The sequence below is a fragment of the Miscanthus floridulus genome, chromosome 17 (genome assembly GCF_019320115.1).
Source record: "Miscanthus floridulus cultivar M001 chromosome 17, ASM1932011v1, whole genome shotgun sequence".
NCBI lineage: Eukaryota > Viridiplantae > Streptophyta > Magnoliopsida > Poales > Poaceae > Miscanthus > Miscanthus floridulus.
Genome location: NC_089596.1, coordinates 99,899,677 through 99,920,351, shown reverse-complemented (window position 1 = coordinate 99,920,351; position 20,675 = coordinate 99,899,677). Strand labels below are relative to the sequence as shown.

Sequence of the window (20,675 nt, the reverse complement as noted above, 5' to 3'; positions counted from 1 at the left end):
GCACCGGACGGTGCATGGATGTGGCCATGAGTCGTTTAGGTCCCGTTCGCTTCGCTGAAAAAACAAGCCGAAACGTTGTTCCGGCTAATTTGTTGGGAGAGAAAAACACTGTTTTGACTAAAAAAACGAGCTGAAAAGTACGGATTATAAGAGAAACAAGCAGGATCTGCTTGGCTGCACACAAATCCACCCCAAACCACACGCTTGGGAGGGATTGAGGTGCATTGAGATGGCCAGATGGATTAGAAACGGTTCGTTTACAAAGCCTCTTGTGTGGTAATCAAACGGTCGGTTACCACAGAGGGAGAGGCCAACCAAACTGAAGCCGGCCGATTTACGCATGCACCTTGCGAATTGCGACACAGAAACTACCTGCTTCAACCAAGATTAGCATCGGAAGGTCCATCATGATCTATGATAGTATTAGATGCAGATCCTCAGTTTTTATTTCCTTTATTCGACTTCGCAATGACAGTGGCATATTTGAACCCCAAACAAATGTGGACTTAAACATCTGAACCCGTATTATTAATTATTATTACTACCATAGTGATGAAATGGAGCCTGTGCTAACCTCACGCGACGCCAATGGTGAAATTGAAAATGTTTATAAATCCATGAACTCAGAGGCGCCCCTTTTTCCTCCTGATGAAGACAGGTAGCATCCGCATGACAAAAAATGCAAGCGGACAGTCAAAATCAGAGCAGCATCGGCTCAAGCAAAGAGTAGCCAACTCTTGGAAATCAGAAACGACTGCTTGTTAGGTTATCATGCCTCAGTTATACAGGACTGCACCTCCGCACATATAACTCACTATCGAAAAGAAATCACAATGCATCAGTCTGGGACGCTCTAACTGTTGTATGCCTGGGACCCTCTATGCGCTCAAGGTACAGGCTCAGCAGCTAAATCCGAGCAGCTTACTCTGCATCGAGTGAGGGCACAAGAACGTGAAACTTGGCTTGTGACTGGCGAAAGAGCCACCATAACAAGGGAGTACAGGGCTCAGTAAGTGTGCTGATGCTGCCAGCTCGGATGAGATGGCTGAGACGGTGCGACCTGGAAGCCATTCAGGCTGCCCTCAGCAAGGTTCTGGGGGTGCTCCTGTGTCAGGCCACCCTGAGACTGGTAGAAAGTTGGGTACCCATGGCCTCCAAATTGGGAAGGCTGTGGCTGCTGCGCCTGACGGAAGCCACCCAGCTGACTCTGTCCCTGGTAACCATAAAAGTGGTTAGGCGGAAGCGTCGAGGCCGCTCTTGAACCCGAGCCATGAAGCCACATTCCGGAGTTGTCGCCCTGAAAGAGATAACAATATATCACCATTTCTGTAAAAACCTTCAGCCACAAAAAAAGATGACGCTGATTGGGGAGAGAGCAAAAGGTTTCCCAGGTTACATGAGCCAGTGTGTGACGATTACCTGCTGGAGAGCCATGTATTGACTGGTGTCTTTGTACTGTCTGCTCAATGCTTCATCAAAGCCAAGAGTTGAGCCGGTACTCTGATTAAGGGTAAAATTTCCTTGTATGTTGCTTGAGCTTCCGAAGCCTCCATAACCAGAGATGACTGATGATGGTGGTTGTGGTTGTGGTTGCGGTTGTGGCTGATGTTGCTGTTGTAAGCCTGTGGCAGACAGGTTGTTCTTATACTCTGGGGTCGAGTACTTCATACCAGATCCGAGCAAAGCAGCAGCAGACTGATGGAATGGTCCATTACTCGGGTATGCTTGCTGGAAGGTGCCTGAAGATAGGTAAGTAGCATAGTTTTGCGGCAAATACGTCGGATAGCCAACCATATTTGGAAAATGTGTAATTGGTAAAGTTGGCTGAGAGTAAGGGTGATGTGCTAATTGCTGAGGGAGAGGAGGCCCCGTTGGAATGCTAGTACTTGGAAGACTCTGTGTAGACTGAGCGTTGGAGAAAACCCCTGCTTTCAGGGCCTGAAAAATATTTTCATGAAATGTAGACTTAGGAAAGGCAAAAAAAAAAGACAATACTAAACAGGACGGTTCAGAATCCATAATGAATTTAACACAAGTTTTCTATGTTTCCAGTTTTAAATATTGCTGCTAATGATGTATATCACTAAACTAGGATGCTATTTCTTTCTGTAATAATAATTTATAATTTCTAGAAGCTCAAGTAATATGCACAGGAACTTTTGATACATAAAATAGCATAAGCATGTCAAGGATGTGAGTGAGAAAAAATGAATTCAAATATTTAACTAACCTCCTGCATGGATATGGCTGGTCTAGGATTTGTAGTTGAGCCTGTGTTATATTTTGCTTCAAGATAAGGCGGTAAATCAAACTCTAAGCCATGAAGAGCTGCATGATTTTGATTTGACCCCAATAGACTGCTGGTGCTCAAAGGATTTGCTTGCTGGGAAAACAAATGATAAGAGTGAGAACTAAGAAACAAACTGACAGGCAGAAGAAAATGAAGTTTAGCATAATCCTTTTCAGTAAGAATGAAGCATGACATGAATTGAAACAGCACAGGAAACTAGAACAAAGCTGCTGGTCCATATGTTAACTGCTGAAGAATTCCTGAATGGACCTATATATATTTAAGCAGTAATAACAAATATACAACAAGATGTTAATTTAATGAGGATCAAGGCCATTCGTCTTTTTTGTACTTCTTTTAAATAGAGTTAAACTAGCACACCGTCATACTGAAATATTTTTAAACTGGTTCATATGGCTTAAAATATTGTGTTGACACCTCATTTGAAACTCTCTTATTCAATCTGCGTACTACTAGTCCTATAAACCAGAAGCAACTGGTCAGCAAAAAATAGTTTGACCCACTGAATAACTGTTTCTGCTTTGTTTTGAGAACGTATAGTAATCTCTTGATAACTCATCTAGTTATAAAGGCAGTTAAAATCTTTTTGTTAGATATAAATACTCCACCATCCTCAGCCCTGGACACTTGTTCACCAAATTACCTTTCCCTTTTGTTGATATGAACATTTGAAAAAAATTACAAAGCAAGAGATAAACACCACATAACAGATTACTTGGATTTTTCTGAACTTGCAAACACAAATCCCTAATGTGACCTAATCACCTCACCAATTTATACAGAATCAAATAAGTCAACAGGGTAAAGAAAACAGCTTAAAAACACCAAACAGCCAACAAGAAACATCTGATGCCCAAAACAGCTAGTTACATAGACTTCAACAACTTAATTCAGAAGGTGATAACATTACTATTACGTCCATTAGATCTATACTATGTAGTCAATCAACACTTAAAAGTCATTCTATGGCCGAGAACATATTCACACGTCACGAACACATGCTGCCTTTGTCAATGTCAAAGTTATAAATATGGGGGCATGCACACAAACACTTTTAAGAAATAATTTCAGAGAACTACACTCCTAGTTGCATAAATCAAAACTGCGATTTAAGCAATAGCTTCACAAAAAAATCCTTAATTTTTCATAAAAACACACATTTAAGCACTCCATCCACCATAACCTTTGGAATACTAAGTGGACACACCAATGGGATATGGCAATGCTTAAAGAGTGTACTTGTTAAATACTAAGTGACCAGTATTGTGGTTCTCTCAAATCTGTTCCTTAAAAGTGTGGTTTCTTGTGATAGTTTTACAAAAGGTAGTGATACCTTTTGAAAATCTATCTATTATAATTCTAAAAAATACTAATTGTATGCATGTGTCAATTTTACTTTTTTTATTTATTACGCATGTGTAAAACAGTTTAAATCTGGAAGTGTTTCTTAGCAGTTCCCTACTCAAGCATTACATAGGTCATGCGATCATGATGATTTTGCAATACAAAAGGAGGCCAAAGCATAACCAGGGCAAGTTTAGCCAAGATATGAGCATTTAAGATGAGAAAACTCCAGATGGACCTAAGTGCAGTTTCCCTTATTGATATAGTCTGGGCCCTCCTACATGCTAAATGTTCTAGAAAAATGTAACAGAAATGCTATATAAGGCCAATGCGTCTAGATCAGTTATCATATCATGGCAACTCAAGAAGTTTTTCCTTATGTATGAAGGTTGACCATGTAGATACAAGGAACTTAATGCACCTTTGCAGTTACAGCATAGCACTAGACACAAATATTGTGGGCAACGAAAGATCAGTTACCAAGGATGTGTGGAAAAAAAATACAGAAAGAAGAGTCAAGCATACCATCAAGTTTGACAAATGGGAAAGAGTATGTGCTTGGTTGTTTCCTTGTGGATCATCCATTGTGCTAGGCTGTGAAGCGTTCGTGTTTGAATAAGCATGACTTGAAACTGATGGCACGTCATATTGAAGTCCAGAAGGATCAAGTACGTCCTGCCTAAGCTCATTAGCCTGTGAAACAGAAGGCGCATCGACATTCTCCATGTTGGCTCCCAGCATGGCCTCAAGATTTTCGTCTGCTGGCGAAGTTACTGCACCACTTTCATAGTAATCTTGATTCCTGCAACAGACAATTCCACGGTGTCAACATTCCCGACGTGAAGGGGTAAGTGCCACAAAAAACAGTAAAATGCTTCACCTGGCATCTATTTGATCTACTGGTGCAGATTCCTCTTGAGCAGGTAATTCCACATTGCTATCTGTGGTCTTTTGTGGGAGTAGCCCAGAAAACGCACCAGATCCAAAACTGCCAAAGCTCAAACTGACACATTCTGTATTTGCAAATTGCAAATGATCAGGAATTATCACTGCAGGGTTATCTTCGGCAGTCTTTTTTGCGGCTAACTCATCATTATGTAGGCTTAAACTCTGGAAGTTTGCTGCTGCTGCTGATAGATCAGCACTGGAATCCTCAACTGAAGATAAACATATATAAACAACAATTACAAAAGGAATCAGAACTCATTGTGAACCATGCCAACAATTTTGTACAAAATTAATAAACAAGACCAAGCTATCAGAACGCAACATGATTCATAAATATCCAAAGTGAAGCGATTCATACGATGGTAAACTAGATGAATAATTTGACAAGCCCAACAACACTAGAAGCAAAATAACTCTCCCTTTCTTATGGAAAGCAAAGAATAATATGACAGTCCATAGTTTATTGTTGAGGACAAAACAATATAATGTCTATATTTGTTCTTTAATCTGTTTTAACTACAGTATCTATTACTTAACAAATACTAGCTGCATTTGATCCCATAGTTTGGATAAAATAATGCTTTTAGATGCTTATATTTAACTCCGCCTATGGTGGGGCGCCTATGGTGTTTCGGCATAGCAGGTCCCAAGCCCTGATCAAGGAGGAGGGTTGTGTTAGGATTGGCGAGCCAATGTAAAAACTTAGCTACTCTTATGGAGATGAAACCCAAAAGAAGTGACTAGGGGCTCATGTTGGGTTTCAACTCTAGCCTACCCCAACTTGCTTGGGACTAAATGGCTTTGTTGTTGTTGTTGTTGTTTTAGATGCTTATATTTGTCCTAGTACCTTCCTAATTATGTTGACATCTATGGCACAAATACAGTTTGTACAAGTGAAATATACAGGCAGAACTACATAATAAATGGTAAAAAAAATAGTTTACATTACCCAACTAGACCCAAGCAATTAATTACAATTTAGACCACTTCTTCCATGATTCTGACCCAAGACTGGCAACTACCTAAGATGTTACTTTGGTACTTATTCCATAGCTAATATATGGAAAATTAAACAAATGGATGTTTATAGAATAGAAAAAATCATCAACCTCTATAATGGTTAACCAACAGCTAGCAGATTCCCATTAGTTCTACACTTACCTTCTTGTTCTGTGTAAGAGTAATTATGAGGCTGATAGGAACTTGAGTTGTTCAACATTCCATCATTGTATTCAGAAATACCATCACTAGGTTCCAAGTGTCTCTCAGAGGCAGGTGCTGCTCTCATTGCAAAGGTGCTGTTTTCATCCAAGTGCGAATTTTCATGTGAATTAACTACATCAGTAACCAATGTAGATGACTGAAACGATGCTTCATACAGGGACGGATCACCAGATGTCTCAGGAAGGGATGATTGGTTCGCTGATGTTGGGTCATCTTGTGGAGACCAATCAGTACCATATGGGAGCTTGCTGTCAGCAGCAGAATGACTGTGATTCTTAACCTGAACCGAATCTTGGGCAGGTTGTAACCCCTTGTCGAGCTCTGTTGGGGTAACCATGCTTACAGATTGTTTCAGGTTCTGGTTTGTGCTTGGCAAAGATGGGTACTGTCCAGCATAACCTCTGTCAGCTGTGACCACAGGTTTGCTAGAAGCCTTGCCCTGAGGCCGACCCATTTTCACAATGTCAGCCATCGACAACTGACCAGGTGTCCCAGACCAACCACCATGCTGAAACCCAGACGATGATTGCAATGATACAACTGGTCCATCAGTAACCATATGTTTGTTTGCAGAGGAACTGAAGAATACAAGAGAGGATATTAACATCAGCAATCAGCAAAATGTAATAATAAAAACTAAATGATCCGAAAATATTGACAGTTGAGAATAATTCTCTATTTTATAGAGATGGGCATCATTCAAACATTTGGAGATCATTCTGTTGATTCTGAACACCCACAATATTGCAAATGACCTTTTTTGCAGAAACTAGAATGTCATAAACTAAATGAAATGAACTACCTAGAGAACAATAGTAAACCTAAGAAATTAACACCAAGAATTCTTGTTGTCCTTGGATGTTTACTCAACATGGCAAAAGCACCAGCGGTAACACAAAAAATAGACATCACGAGCCACAACAAAATTATTTGAAGGAAAACAGAAAATCGCTTAAAGTAAACAAAAAAAATACATAAACAAACAGCACTAATCCTTTGAATGGATCACAGATGGCTCCTTTTGTCCCTTTACCTTGCAATTGTTTGCCTCTGACTGGAATTAACTGATGTCGTACCAGACCCTGAGACTGGTGGCCTTGAGGTCATGTTATCTAATTTTTTGAATGAAATGAAGATTGGGTCAGAAGAAATAATGGGCAAAAAAATTAGCTTGAGGGTAAAAATGGCACATGTTCTATTTACCAGTAGAGCTAGAGTGCACAGAATTGCTCCATCCACCACGATCTGCGCCACTTCTAAGGCCTCGATTAGTAGAACTATTTGCTGATCTATATCTTGTCTCAGGAACCTCTTTAATCTGCTTATTAAATACCCACAGCTTTAGTTGTCAGTTCTAGAGGTCAACTAAGAATAGAGCACTTTTCAAACAATAACCAAAACTGTAGTTGAATATGCTAACTTCTGGTGCAAGGAATCACACATGGTAGAAAAAAGAATCAGTAGTGCATACAGATTAATAATCAGTATTATTCACCCAATAAAACTAAATGGTGCAAGAAGAAGGTTGATTACCAATTTATGAACAAGGTAAATTTGGCAAATGGTTATTATCAAATGGACTGTATATTCAAGACGATATGGCACATTATAAAGTTTTAAAAAATCAGTTCTCACCTCTTTCTTCTTGTCGCGCTTGCTCTTTACCTCTTGGAAAGTATCTGAAAAGAGTATACACAGTGATGAGTTATCAATATTTATAGATGTGCTTGGCCCATTGACATAACAAATCAATATTGGTGTCACTACCAAGTGTACATAATGCAAGTTGCAAACCAATAAAAGGAAAACTGGAGGCCTGATGATAAAGATACAAAGCACATGTACATAATGCAAGATCAGATGATATCTAGACAGCTATTTACATTGCCAGCAAAGCCATGAGTTCAGCTTCAGCAAGCCAGAACATATCCATAAATCCAAAGCTAACATTCTTGAGCACGTCTGGTAAATAGATAGATTTCATTCCATGACAAGCATATGTAATGTACATAGGTCTAGAGTAGTGAGAAGTTAAGCTACAGTACCAATACTAAAATGTAAAGAACAAATGATTCAAGATCAAACTCATCCTACAGCAAATGTGTGGGCAGGACGAAAACCTAAGAAAGTTGTGGTGTGTTCAAAGTTATAGCCAGGAATTGCAATACCAAAAGAAAAATACCATAATAAGCAGAACCAGCAAAAGCTGTTCTTATACACAGACAGATTAAACTAAGAAGAAGAAGACAAGACAAACCAAGTGATCTGATGTAAATGTGTTCAATAAATCCTACCATGGGCGAATCCAGTACATAAACACCTTCCTCCAAATTGTATGACTAGCAGCCAGGAGACCGAATATAAAAGAGCAAGAGTTCAAACATCATATCCCAGTCTAAAGGCTCCCCTCTTTCCAAACCTGGTAGCTAAAAGTACCACAGGTTTTCTTTCCCAACAAACTATCTAAGCCAACCACAACCATCCTCTCCAAATCTGGTTCCTAAGTCCTACTCCTATAACTAGTACAAACACAAATCTTTCCACTTAACCAATTTCAGTTTGCCTCCTGCATTGAAACACTAAGAGGTCCAGTCTAATGCAACACGCTTGTCTTACTTTCTCCCAAGCTTCCAGTGTTCAGACATTGTCCACGCTACCGTCGCATCCATTAGAGAAAAGTAAATCCTCCCAGAAGCGACAAGCACAAAAATGTCTGTGTGTTCTTGAAATGATTGGTTGGCACCACAACAACACAAGCAGTGGAACCAACCACCGGATAGAGAGAAAAGTTTTTTTTTTTTAAAGTACGATAGAGAGAAAAGATAATCTACCTGCGCGGTTGTGTGATATTCCAAAATAGGTAACTCCTTAGTCACTAGTCCTTACCACTAATAGCATTTGCAGGAAAACTAAAATAGAAACCCTAAATGAATAGTGGACACTGTGACACCACTCACAGCTCCTACATCTAATACTACTATAGACTCCAACATCTAATACTACTATCTGATATACTGCCTTAAAGATAACTAAACCGAGTATGAGCTCGAGGGCCCAAGGGGGAAAATAAACAATACAGGTGCATCCGATTCCCACTAATCGGGCAGCGCGCTCAGACTACGACCTTCATGTCGACGAATCGCCCAGATCGGCGAGAGCCCGCTGGCCTACGACCCGTGTAAACCCTAGCAGCGGGCCATACAACGAACAGCTAAACAGGCACGGAATCGTGGGAGTGGGGAGTGGGGAGAGGACAGCGCAAGCCGTGCCCGGACCTTGGGAGAGGAGGCGGCTGACCGCCTCGTCGGGGTCCATGCCGCACTCGCGCAGTGCGGCATAGATCTCCGCCTCGGGGCGGTTCACGATCTCCTTGAGGCCCTGCACCAGTTTCCTCGACCCGGCCGGGACGGGCGCCGCCGCCCCCTTCCCTCCGGCTCCGCCGCCGCTCATCCTCGCCGCCGGGATCCTCCTGGGACTCGGGGACAGGGAGACGAGGAGGGCCCGGCGTTGCTGCGGTGGGCGGGGGTGGTGGTGGTGGCGGTAGCTTCGGTTTCGGCCTGGTCCACTTTGCTCTCTCCCACGCAACGGCTGCCGCTGCCTAATTCCAAAACCCTTCCTCCTCCCCCTCCCTCTCTGCGGCCAAGTTTATATAGCTAGACGGAAAGGATAAAGGATGCTGGGTGGATTACGGAGAACCATAACGCTTTTCCTGCCCCATGTATGGTACGGCGTACGCAATACGCGGCAATTACCCTGGGTTACATGTATTATTTGCGACTACTCCTGGAGTCCTGTCCTGACTCCTGATTACCTCCCCCCACCCCACCCCATTTTATACAGCAAAAAGCAGACACCCTATCGCCCCTTATAAATATATGAATCTATATAAAGAAAATAAATCGTTTGAGCTGATAGATCTCAAAATTCGCAAAATCGTACTAGATATTTAGCTTGTTCGGCTGAGCAACAAGCCGGTTTGTTTGGCTTGTTTTTTCAGCAGGGACAGTATTTTTCTCTCACAACAAACCAGCATGAACCATGTTTTTCAGTATGAACAGTGTTTTTTTAGTCCAGCCGAACAAGCTCATTGACGAGCACATCGCTTACCACGAAGCACGTTGCCTTCCACGAAGTCGCACACCCTACCCTATAAGGACCTCCGAAAGACCAAACCTAGGCTGGCAAATCTCGATATTCACATAGTCTAAATATGAGATAGCAGATCTCGAGATTCATAAAGTTAACGTAGCTATCGGCAAACATGTCGCCTACCATGAAGTCGCAAACCCTATCCCCACGTAGGACCTCTAAAGACTAAACCTAAGTTGCTAAATCTCGAGATTCATAAAGCCACTACATGTGCCTCATTGTCAACGAGCACGTTACCTACCACGAAGTCACAAACCTTACCCCTATGATGACCGCATGGAAGAGCCTGAGCTACTAGATCTCGAGTTTCACGAAATCATGATCTAGGAAATCTGGACATTCGTGTGAGTCAAGGGCTCAAACTCAGATGGATTGTCGTAATTTCTTTTTGTTATACAATACTTGTGCTAGTATATTTCAAGATATTTTTACTAATACATTAAAATTGTTTGTTGGTTTGACCTTCATAAATCAATACACATCTTATACTAGTACAACTGAGGAACATGGATTTTTGTCATTACTGATGGTCACCCATTCCGTCATTTATGCAGGCGTAAATGAGTGTGCCAAAGTCGAGGTCATTGGCGCAAGACGGCGTTGGCGTTGATGTTTAGCAACCTCGTTATTGCTCGCCATTCTAGTTGTAGTGTATTTGTATTGTCTAAGTTTGGTTATATAGTACTTCATCCGTTCCAAATTATAAAATATTTGACTCTTTTGATATTAAGTTTGATCACTCGTCTTATTCAAAAATTCATGCAAAATATCACTTAAAAGTTCTTCAAGAATGACTTAAATTTGACTATGTTTACATAAATTTTTTGAATAAGACGAGTGGTCAAACTTGGAGTCAAAAAGGTCAAACGTCTTATAATTTAGGACAAAAGAAGTAATAAATAGACGATCTCTCGTTAATTAATGAGGATAATAATGCACACCTATACATTACATGTAGGAAGAAAACGAATAGAAATGCAAAGATAGGAGCCATTGTCACAAGAAGACACTCAGCCTGTTCGCTTGTTGGTTTCAGCCAGCCCAAACCAACCAGCCAACAGTGTTTTTCTCTCACAAAAAACCAGCACCAGCCAGCCCAAACCAGCACCAGCCCCAACCAGCGAACAGGCTGACTAACGTTTAAAGACAGATTTGTGGCCTCATTACTATTACATGTAAACTGAGGAGGGTGCGTAAACATTTATGCCATTTCTTGGTGGCATTATGCCAGTACACAAATATAGTAATATATCTTTTTTTGGGTAGAAGATAAATGAGCTTTGGAGATATAGGTGGCTTTTTTCCATGTCTTCGCCCACAAGCCACCCTCGTATAGCACGCTGCCACCGACTATATTTGAGGAGCGTGCGCTTGCCTTGTGGGTGGGGCAATGTCTAAATACTGGTTAGTTTATGGTGTTAGTGGACTAGCTGCGGTTGGGGCAATGTCTAGCTAAATACTAGTTAGGTTATGGTACCCAGAGAGAGCAGACAAAGATGTTGGAAGATAACTCGCCGGAGCGAAGAAAGAAACGACTTGTGGTCATAAAATCGTGAGAAAAAGAATAATATGTAGAAGTAGACTTTGGTAGACTAACCAATTTGGTGTCCCAATAGGCCTAGTTTGGATGGGTAAGAATGAGTTTTATGAGCTTGAGGGTTGGATGAATACGTGTAGGAATACGGGTTGGGGCAGGTTGAAATGGGTTAATTTAGACACTTGTCATCTTTTGCCTCAAATGTCACCATCGCCTCTGCTGCCTCCATGCCTTCGCCACGGTTGTACCCAAGTTTTTTCGAGTTCTCGGCGCGCTCCTCCTGCTCCTCTGTACGTGAACATGGTCCCAAACGTAGAGTGGCAAAGACATGAAATCCAAATTCGAGAGGACTCGCGTGATATGGGGAAGGTGGGCCTGAAGGTGAAGACGATGAGCAGGATGGCTCGCTTCTTCCCCTCCTCCATGAGGTCCCACAACGTCAACGCCCTCGGCGTACCCGCGGTTGTCGTCGTCATTGCTGGAGGTATCTTCTCCACGCAACGCAGTATGGTGCACTTTTAGGGATGTTTCCAGGTACCTAGAGCACCCATCTGTGCCATCTCCAATCTTGTTGCATAGATAGGCACCACCGACCAGCTTTGTCATCGGACGCCTCAAGGGCCTAGGTCGGAGGCTGCCGACTACAACAACGTGAGGTGTGAGGCGTGTAGGTGAAAGCTCTAGTTTGGTTTTGGTGAATTGATGAAACCCTAAGTGCTAACCTAGTTTATCAAAGTGATCATGAGATAGGTAGCACTATTTCAAGTGGTGGAGCAGAGGTGAAGACCATCATGATGGTGTGACCATGATGATGATCAAGTGCTTAGGCTTGAAAACGAAGAAAGAGAAAAAAAAACAAAAAACTCAAGGCAAAGGTGAAACTTGATATGAGCTTTTTGGTTTGGTTATCGAGACACTTAGCAAGTGTGATCACATTTAGGATCGATAGCCGTACTATTAAGAGGGGTGAAACTCGTATCAAAATACGATTATCAAAGTGACACTAGATGTTCTAACTCATTGCATATGCATTTAGATTCTAGTGAGTGCTAACACCCTTAAAATGTTTATAAAAATATGCTAACACACGTGCATAATGTGATATACTTGGTGGTTGGCACATTTGAGCAAGGGTGGAGAAGTTGGTGAAGTGAAGGAGGTGTTTTTCACTGTCAAACAGTGACCGGACGCTGAGTTCGAAGTGATCGGACTCAGGGTTCCAGCGTCCAGTCAATTATAAAATAGTTGGCGCGCTCGGGCTCGGTCTGGTGGTTGACCGGATGCTGCACAGTCTTTTGTGACCCAGACGTGCAGGGCCTGCGTCCGGTCACAAGTGACGTACGCTGACGTCGGGCGCGAAACTTGGCGCACAGAGGAGGAGAACTGACCGGACGCTAACCTGAGTTTGGTCATGGTGCATCTAACGTGTCCGGTCGTCGTTCTGCTGCTCTGGATGCTTTCTGTAAGTGGCCTGACATTGGGATCTCGTGGGGAGCGGCGCGTCCGGTCGCGACGTGGCAGTGGTGCGCACGCGGGGGCTGACTTGGCACCGGCGCGTCCGGTCATGACTTAACGCGAGCGCGGAAGAATATAGCCATTGAGATCCAGTGGTGCTCGTTTGAAGGCAAGGACGCGTGGCGCGCATCCATTGATCGGACGCTGGTTTGGGTGCGTCCGGTCACCCCGACCAACGCGTCCAGTCGATGCGCAGTGGGCTGATCTGTGAGCCCAATGGCTCTATTCGTGGGGCTCTCTATTAAGCCCCATGGCCGGCTCAAGCTCACTCTCTTGGCTATTTGCATTGACATAGCAACCTTGTGAGCTTAGCCAAAGTCCTCACACTCATCTCTATCATTGATTCATCATTTTTATGAGATTGGAAGTGAATCCAAGTGCATTACTTGAGTGATTGCATCTAGAGCCACTTGGTGATTGTGTTTCGCTGCGGGTTTCGATTGTTTCTCTTGGTGGTTGCCGTCACCTAGACGGCTTAGAGCAGCAGGGGTTGGTGATTGTCTTCGGCTCGTGGCTTGTGTGATCCTCATCTTGTGTTGGTTGTGCGATACCCGATTGTGGGTTTGACGTGTGATGCCAATTAGCGCGTGAACCTCTAAGTAAATGAATCGCCACAACGAGGACTAGCTTATCGGCAAGCAAGTGAACCTCGGTAAAAAATCTTGTGTCATCATTGTCCGAGGTTTTAATTGGTTATCTTGTGATTGATTGTGATCATCCTGTGATTGGCTCACTCCTTGACACGTCGGTATAATCATCACTGTCATCTCTTGTATTACATTCTTAGTGTTGCTACGCTCTTTAGTGTAATTAGTTTTGAGAGCTAGCTCGTGTCGGGTCTAGTGATTAGTGATGCTCTTTAGTTAGTCTTTGAGAGCTCACTAACTTAGTGTAGTGACTTAGCTAATTGTGTGCTTAGAGATCATAGTCACTAGAATTGTGGTAGGTGGCTTGCATTTTTACTAGGCTAGCGCAATACTCGTTTCGCCGTTTAATTGTCTAACATCTTTGCTAAGTGTTGTTGTAAAAAATTTTAATAGGCTATTTACCCCTATTAGGACCTTTTGGTCCGAGGAGGTGGCCATGGAGTTAATGTTGTGTGACAGGTGTGAATGCAGGTTCGCGTCTTCTTCCTCTACCCATCCTCCCATGCATCCCTACCGTCTACTGGTACTACCTGTCTTGCCGCTCCTCGGCCACCAAATTCATCGCCAGCTTTAGTACTCTTTCTTTGCGATTTCAGTTGTAATTGCCATTTGTGCTTAAGAAATTTCTTCTTCGCTCAATAATCATCGAGTGATTTAGGCATGCTGAGTTGTCGTGGTATGTAGAGACATTGTGGATTTCTTTGAGATCCCGACAGCGAGCTGTGGTGGTTTTGCCAGTGGTAGTAGGGCAGGGTTGGGCCGGGTTGACTAATTGAAAATTTTCAGCCTGTTCGTTTGTTGGTTTCAGCCAGGGTTTATCCGTCAATCAACAGTGTTTTCCTCTCACAACAAATCAACACAAGTCAGGTTTATCAGCCCAGAAACCAATCGGCAAACATACGTGAGGTGACGTGTTTTTTTTTTTTGCGTTTAGTCCGGTTAGTAGGTCTATGCTCTGAGTAGGTCAAACAAACGGCCCATGGCTTGGCCGAGCACCCAGCCCTCCCACTAGCTAGCCAAATTTTTTTTGCTAAAAAAAACACTAGCCATTTGATTTGAATCCCTTATCAAAGCAACGATGGCTAGGCTAAACCCGGGGAGATTGTAACCTTGTTTATTTTTTGTTAGTCTTTTATAATTTTGTTGGCGAAAAAGATTATTTTTTAGAAGCATCTTAAAAGTTGACTGTCTCTTTGGAAAAAAGCAAGCGGTTTTAATTTGGCTTACCAAAAGCTGTCACGCCCTTTGGCAACTATACTCTTTTTTATAATTTTTATTTTGTTTTACGTAAACTAATTTTTGCAGAAAAGGTTCTACAACCAGGCGAACTGAATCTCTTGGTCGAGATAACATCGTCACCCATCGGGCTCTGTACTTGTATTGTGGGCCAATCAGGGGCTACGGCCACTCATCGGTCCAGTCCACTTAGATAGTTGGGCCGTGAGGACATGCAATCTTTGGGCACATATGAGTTTGTTTTTTCGACAAAAAAAGAATTGTATTAGATAATAGCTGATTACATCAACAAGTTACAAGCACTCAGAATAACACAAATATCCATAAACTGATTTTCATCTAAATTATACCCACGCTGTAAATAGTTCCAGATCTCAAAACCAAACATGTACGACGCTTTGCAGTATGGATGACCGTACAGGCAAACACTCGCAAAAGGCCTGAGAACATATGCCCAACGAACGACGGCCAACATTCATTTAGGCGGAGTTGAGAAACTTTTCTTTCTGGTGTCTTCCTTCTTTTTCTTTCTGCCACCGAAGAATGAGGAAGACTGATCTGAAACGTATTCTCCCTGGACATTCATCGTGGCCAGATCTAACCACAGTAAAACGGAGAAGAGACTGGGGAAAATTATTCCATGGCGACGACATCATCTCCACCTTGATGTCACTGTCCGGAAATAAAAGTCTCCATGTCGTCATATCGGTGAGGATGCTGACGCCGTAGCTGTCACCCTCATCTTCAACAGAGCCGCCATGGAGAAAACGATTCCACCCTACCCACTCGCCGTCACCGTAGAGGAGGAGGAGATAAATCCCGGAAACCAAAGACTTTAGCATGAAGGGACCATAACCCTAAGGACTCGATCTACTAAAAACTTATTAAAAATGATGGATCCCCACTGTTGGTGCAAAAAATGACCAACACGTTAATATTTATAGTTTTGTCGTACGTTGTGATCGGATGTGGCTTAGCACTCAATGACACAGGGGTTATACTGGTTCAGACAACGTGCCCTACGTCCAGTTTGAGTCAGTCGATGACTTTATTCCTGAGCCCAGGTGCTCGAAGTTTGCTGTGGGGTTACAAACGGAAGGGAGTAAGATAGGGGTGCAAGAGGTCTGGTCGGACTTCGGTCTGAAGGGCCGAGAGTGACGGGAGCTCCGCTGTGCACTAAGTGTTCGAACGTCTGTTGTTCATTGGGATTTTTGGTCTTTCGGGTCGTGTGTGTGTTGTTTGAGTTGTGAACTGATTGATCTCCTGTTGGGAGAGAGAGCGTCCCCTTTTATAGATGAAGGGGACGGCCTTAAAAGCGAGCGAGAGAGAGAGAGAGAGTATGTATGCTACTAAGTCTTGTTGCCTATGTCGTCGGGTACAAGATGATTGTAGGCACCCATAACACTATTGATGTCTGACGCATGTGGGAGGTTTTTATCGTGTTCTCCATGTAGGGCAAATGATGGCGCCTACAACACTGTTGATGCCCAGAGGCACGTGGGGGGAGCCTTACAGTGTTTGTCTGGTAAGGGAGTTGTGGGCGCCCACAATACTATAGGGCAAATGTCGGCGCCCACAACGCTGCTTGGGTTCTGGCATGCCTGGAAGTTTGTAGGGCACCCTTCTGACATGTCCTGTCGGTACTGTCCTACAGGTGTACAGGGTACAGTCCTTGGTTTTGCGATTGACTTGAGCGCCCTACTTTACTTGCTCCACCCGTTTCCTAGTCCTTATCGAGCGGGCATCCCTGGTCGGTTGGTTCTAGTCGGCTCCGACTACGCCAGTCAGAGAAGAGCTATAAATAGAGGTTTGGTGTATCCACGGTCGGAGACGTGGGTTGGAGTCGGAAACGTTGTTGGCCAGGCCCTCTGGTCGGAGAGGCAGGCTAGAGTTGGAAGCGAGGCCTTCCGGTCGGAGAGGCGGGCTAGAGTCAAAACCGAGCGTTGTTCCTCCTCAGCTAGGCCTTCCGGTTAGAGATGCAGGATAGAGTCGGAAGCGAGCGCTGTTCCTCCTCGGCCAGGCCTTCCTGTTGGAGAGGCGAGCCGGAGTCGAAAGCGAGGCCTTCCGGTCGGAGAGGCGGGCCAGAGTCGGAAGCGGGCATCATTCCTCTTTGGCCAGGCCTCTCAGTCGGAGATTGGATCGCCCTTCTAGCATGTCGTTAGGTTTTTGGGCTGGCCCAGGAGTTGCACGTTGTTCGCAACATCATCTGCTTAGGTCGAGCTTTTACTGGGAAGCAGGTCCATGAGGGACCCCAGGTTTATGAACCCGACAGGAGCCCCCGAGCCCCCGGGCGATTCGGGTAGAATCGTCTGGGGTTTTTTTTGTCTTGACAGCGGGTGCGCGCGAGCGCACCCGCGGGTGTAGCCCCCGGGTGATTTGGGTTGAATCGTCCAGTGGGTTTTTTCGTGTTGCCATCGGGGGAATTTTATTGTTTCGACAACGGGTGCGCGCGAGCGTACCCACGGGTGTAGCCCCCGAGCCCCGGGTGATTCGGGCAGAATTGCCTGGGGGATTTTGTCAGCGAGCGTGTGTGCGTACATCTTGGTGGGTGCAGCTTCTTCTTTCCAGTTTCTAACCCATCGTTTCTAGGAGCGTGGTTTCTAGCCGTTTGGTCGTGGCTGAGGGACAACCGAGGGATCGTGCGAGATGGACTCACAAACCCAGGTGTCGGTGCGCTGTCGAGGGACAGCCAAGGGATCGGGCGAGTCGGAGTCGCGAATCTAGGCGCTGGGCGTAGGAGGGATCGGGTGAGTCAAAATCGTGGATCCAGGCGGCGGATGTGCTAAAGGATTGGGCGAGTCCGAGTCATGGATCTAGGCACTGTGCGCAATGAGGGATCGGGTGAGTCAGAGTCACGGATCTAGGCGCCGGGCACGCCGTGGGATAAGGCGAGTCGGAGTCGTGGATCCAGGCATCGGGCGCGCCGAGGGATCGAGCGAGTCGGAGTCACGGATCTAGGCGTCGGGCGCGTCGTGGGATCAGGCGAGTCGGAGTTTCGGACCCAGGTGTCGGGTGCGCCGTGGGATCAGGCGAGTCAGAGTCACAAACACAGGCGTAGTCGAGGCATTGGGCGTCTTGAGCCCCGTTGGGCTTGGTAGGGGTTGGTTGAGTTTCGTGTGTTACCCCGTCCGTGGTTTCTCACAACCGAAGGGGCTGAGCTAATGTCGCTTGCCTCGATGGCTCGAGTGACACACTCGGTGAGCTCGCTAACGGGCACATTCGAGTGAAATCTGGGTCCGTCGTTCATGACGGGGTCGGCATAGCCCTCATGTGGCATTCCTCTGCTCCTTAACCCACATCCTGACAGATGCCTGGGTCATTCCGGAGACCGACCCAGGTATCCCACTGGCCTTCCCTCGATGAAGATTCTGTGGGATGGCTCGAGGTTAGGATCGAACGAGAAGGTTGAGACGACCTTGTCTGCTTCGGAGCAGACTAGGCGAGGGCCGCTCGGGGCTCATCTGTGTTTTCTCCCCTAGCTCTGTTTAATGTGAGGTGGCCTCGAGCCCTTCGTGGACCGGCCTTTGAACCCCGATCGGTCGTTGCTCATGTTGAATGAGGCAACTGCCGCTTCGTGACGCAACGCAGAGCGTTGTGATGCATTTAACTGCATATGCGATGCTTCGGATGTATGGGATGAATGCGTGCATGAATGTATGAATGACAACAGATGAATGAATGAATTATATAAAGAAATAGTGGGGGTTGGTAATGTTACCTTGATGACTCGAGTGACGGGGTTTGAGGAGCTCCTATCGGATATGTCCGACCGGGATCCACGTTCGTCGTTCGTGACGGAGTCGACATGGCCCACATGGGGCATCCCTCTGCTCCTTACCTGTCTCTCAGCATTTGCCTGAGCTGTCCGATCGACTCAGGAAGCCCGTTGGTCTCTCCTAGGCAGAGATCTCGTAGTTGAGCCTTGTTTCTCGCGCGCGGTGTGCGGTAGTGGTGGGCCATACCTAGGCCACGTCCTGTCTGACCAGGTGCCGCTCCGTCGGGCAGGGTGCATCCCATCGATTAGGGCGCATCCCGCCGTATCCCATTCGCATTGAATGGGGAAAGGGAGAGGGTTTCTCGCCCCGATCCTTTCGTCTTTCCTCCACTACTGTGCCTCCTGTTTAAATAGGGGAAGGGAGAGCTCGCCGCAATCCTTTGCCTATTATCAACTGCTGTCTATCCTCCTTCTTCCTTCTCGCCAAGAGTGCTTGTGTGCCACGGCGGTTCCTAAGTGAGAGAGGGTAAGTGAGGGGGAGAACTCATAGATCTGTTCGTGAATCCGGAGCGCAATGTCGAGCTGGAGGCCACCCGAGGCGGTGCTGGCCGCCTTCACCGAGAAGGGGTTGCTTCCACCAAAGGAAGTGGCGCACTAGATCCTGCGCGGGCTCCTTGATGAGTGGGGCCTAGAGCTACTGCGCCTCAATCCGACTGGGGTGCTGTGTGTCACCAACTTTTTCACCGTCTACGAGGCTTTCTTCAGAATGGAGTCATACGTGGACTCTTTCTGGTGGATCTCCCCTGGGCGAGCCTTGTCGGAGGGGAAGCCACCCAGGACCGTGCTGGTAGGGGGTTTCGGCCCTGCAGCTGCTCAGGTCAGCCAGTTCATAAAGTTTGATGAGATGTCAGAGACATCCTCGAGCCATGGCAGCCATACTACGGCAGGTAGCGTCCCTATCCAAGGGCTTCCTTGTCTGTTGTTCGTTGGGGTCCTTGGTCGTTCTGATCGTGTGTGTTGTTTGAGTTGTGAACTGATTGATCTTCTGTTGGGAGAGAGCGCGTCTCCTTTTATAGATGAAGGGGACGGTCTTACAAGCGAGAGAGAGAGAGAGTACGTATGCTACTAAGTCTTGTTGCCCATGCCGTCGGGTACAAGATGATTATAGGCGCCCATAACACTGTTGATGTCTGACGCATATGGGAGGTTTTTACCGTGTTCTCCATGTATGGCAAATGATGTCGTCTACAACACTGTTGATGCCCAGAGACACGTGGGGGGAGCCTTACTGTGTTTGTCTGGTAAGGGAGTTGTGGGCGTCCACAATACTGTAGGAAAAATGTCGGCGCCCACAACACTGCTTGGGTTCTGGCACGCCTGAAAGTTTGCAGGGCACCCTTCAGATATGTCCTATCGGTACTGTCCTGCAGGTGTACAGGGTACGGTCCTTGGTTTTGCGGTTGAATCGAGCGCCCTGCTTTACTTGCTCCGCCTGTTTTCTGGTCCTTACTGAGCGGGTGTCCTCGGTCAGTTGGTTCTAGTCGGCTCCGACTGCGCCAGTCAGAGAAGAGCTATAAATAGAGGTTTGGTGTATCCGCGGTCGAAGACGCGGGTCGAAGTCGGAAGCGTTGTTGGCCAGGCCTTCCGGTCGGAGAGACGGGTCGGAGTTAGAAGCGAGGCCTTCCGGTCGGAGAGGCGGGCCAGAGTCAGAAGCGAGCGTTATTCCTCCTCAGCCAGGCCTTCCGGTTGGAGAGGCAGGCCAGAGTCGAAAGCGAGCGTTGTTCCTCCTCAACCAGGCCTTCCGGTTGGAGAGGCGGGCCGGAGTCGGAAGCGAGGTCTTCTAGTCGGAGAGGCGGGCCAGAGTCGGAAGCGGGCGCCGTTCCTCTTTGGCCAGGCCTCTCGGTCGGAGATTGGATCGCCCTTTTGGCCTGTCGTTCGGTTTTTGGGCCGGCCCAGGAGTTGCACGTTGTTCGCAACATCATCTGCTTGGGCCGAGCTTTTGCTGGGAAGCAGATCTATAAAGGGACCCTGGGTTTATGAACGCGACAC

General features: G+C 45.8%; 1 protein-coding gene across 1 annotated transcript; it reads right to left on the bottom strand.

Moving 5' to 3' along the window:
- Nucleotides 1–712: 712 nt before the first annotated feature.
- On the bottom strand, nt 713–9,486 carry LOC136516550 (uncharacterized). The gene is made up of 10 exons (XM_066509970.1): nt 9,103–9,486; nt 7,463–7,506; nt 7,031–7,145; nt 6,861–6,939; nt 5,765–6,405; nt 4,536–4,812; nt 4,181–4,457; nt 2,231–2,383; nt 1,420–1,938; nt 713–1,297 (listed from the first exon to the last, which is right to left on the bottom strand). Exons 1-10 carry the CDS (start codon nt 9,275–9,277, stop codon nt 1,007–1,009), a joined length of 2,571 nt encoding a protein of 856 aa, XP_066366067.1. The 5' UTR covers nt 9,278–9,486; the 3' UTR covers nt 713–1,006.
- Between the last annotated feature and the right edge of the window lie 11,189 nt (nt 9,487–20,675).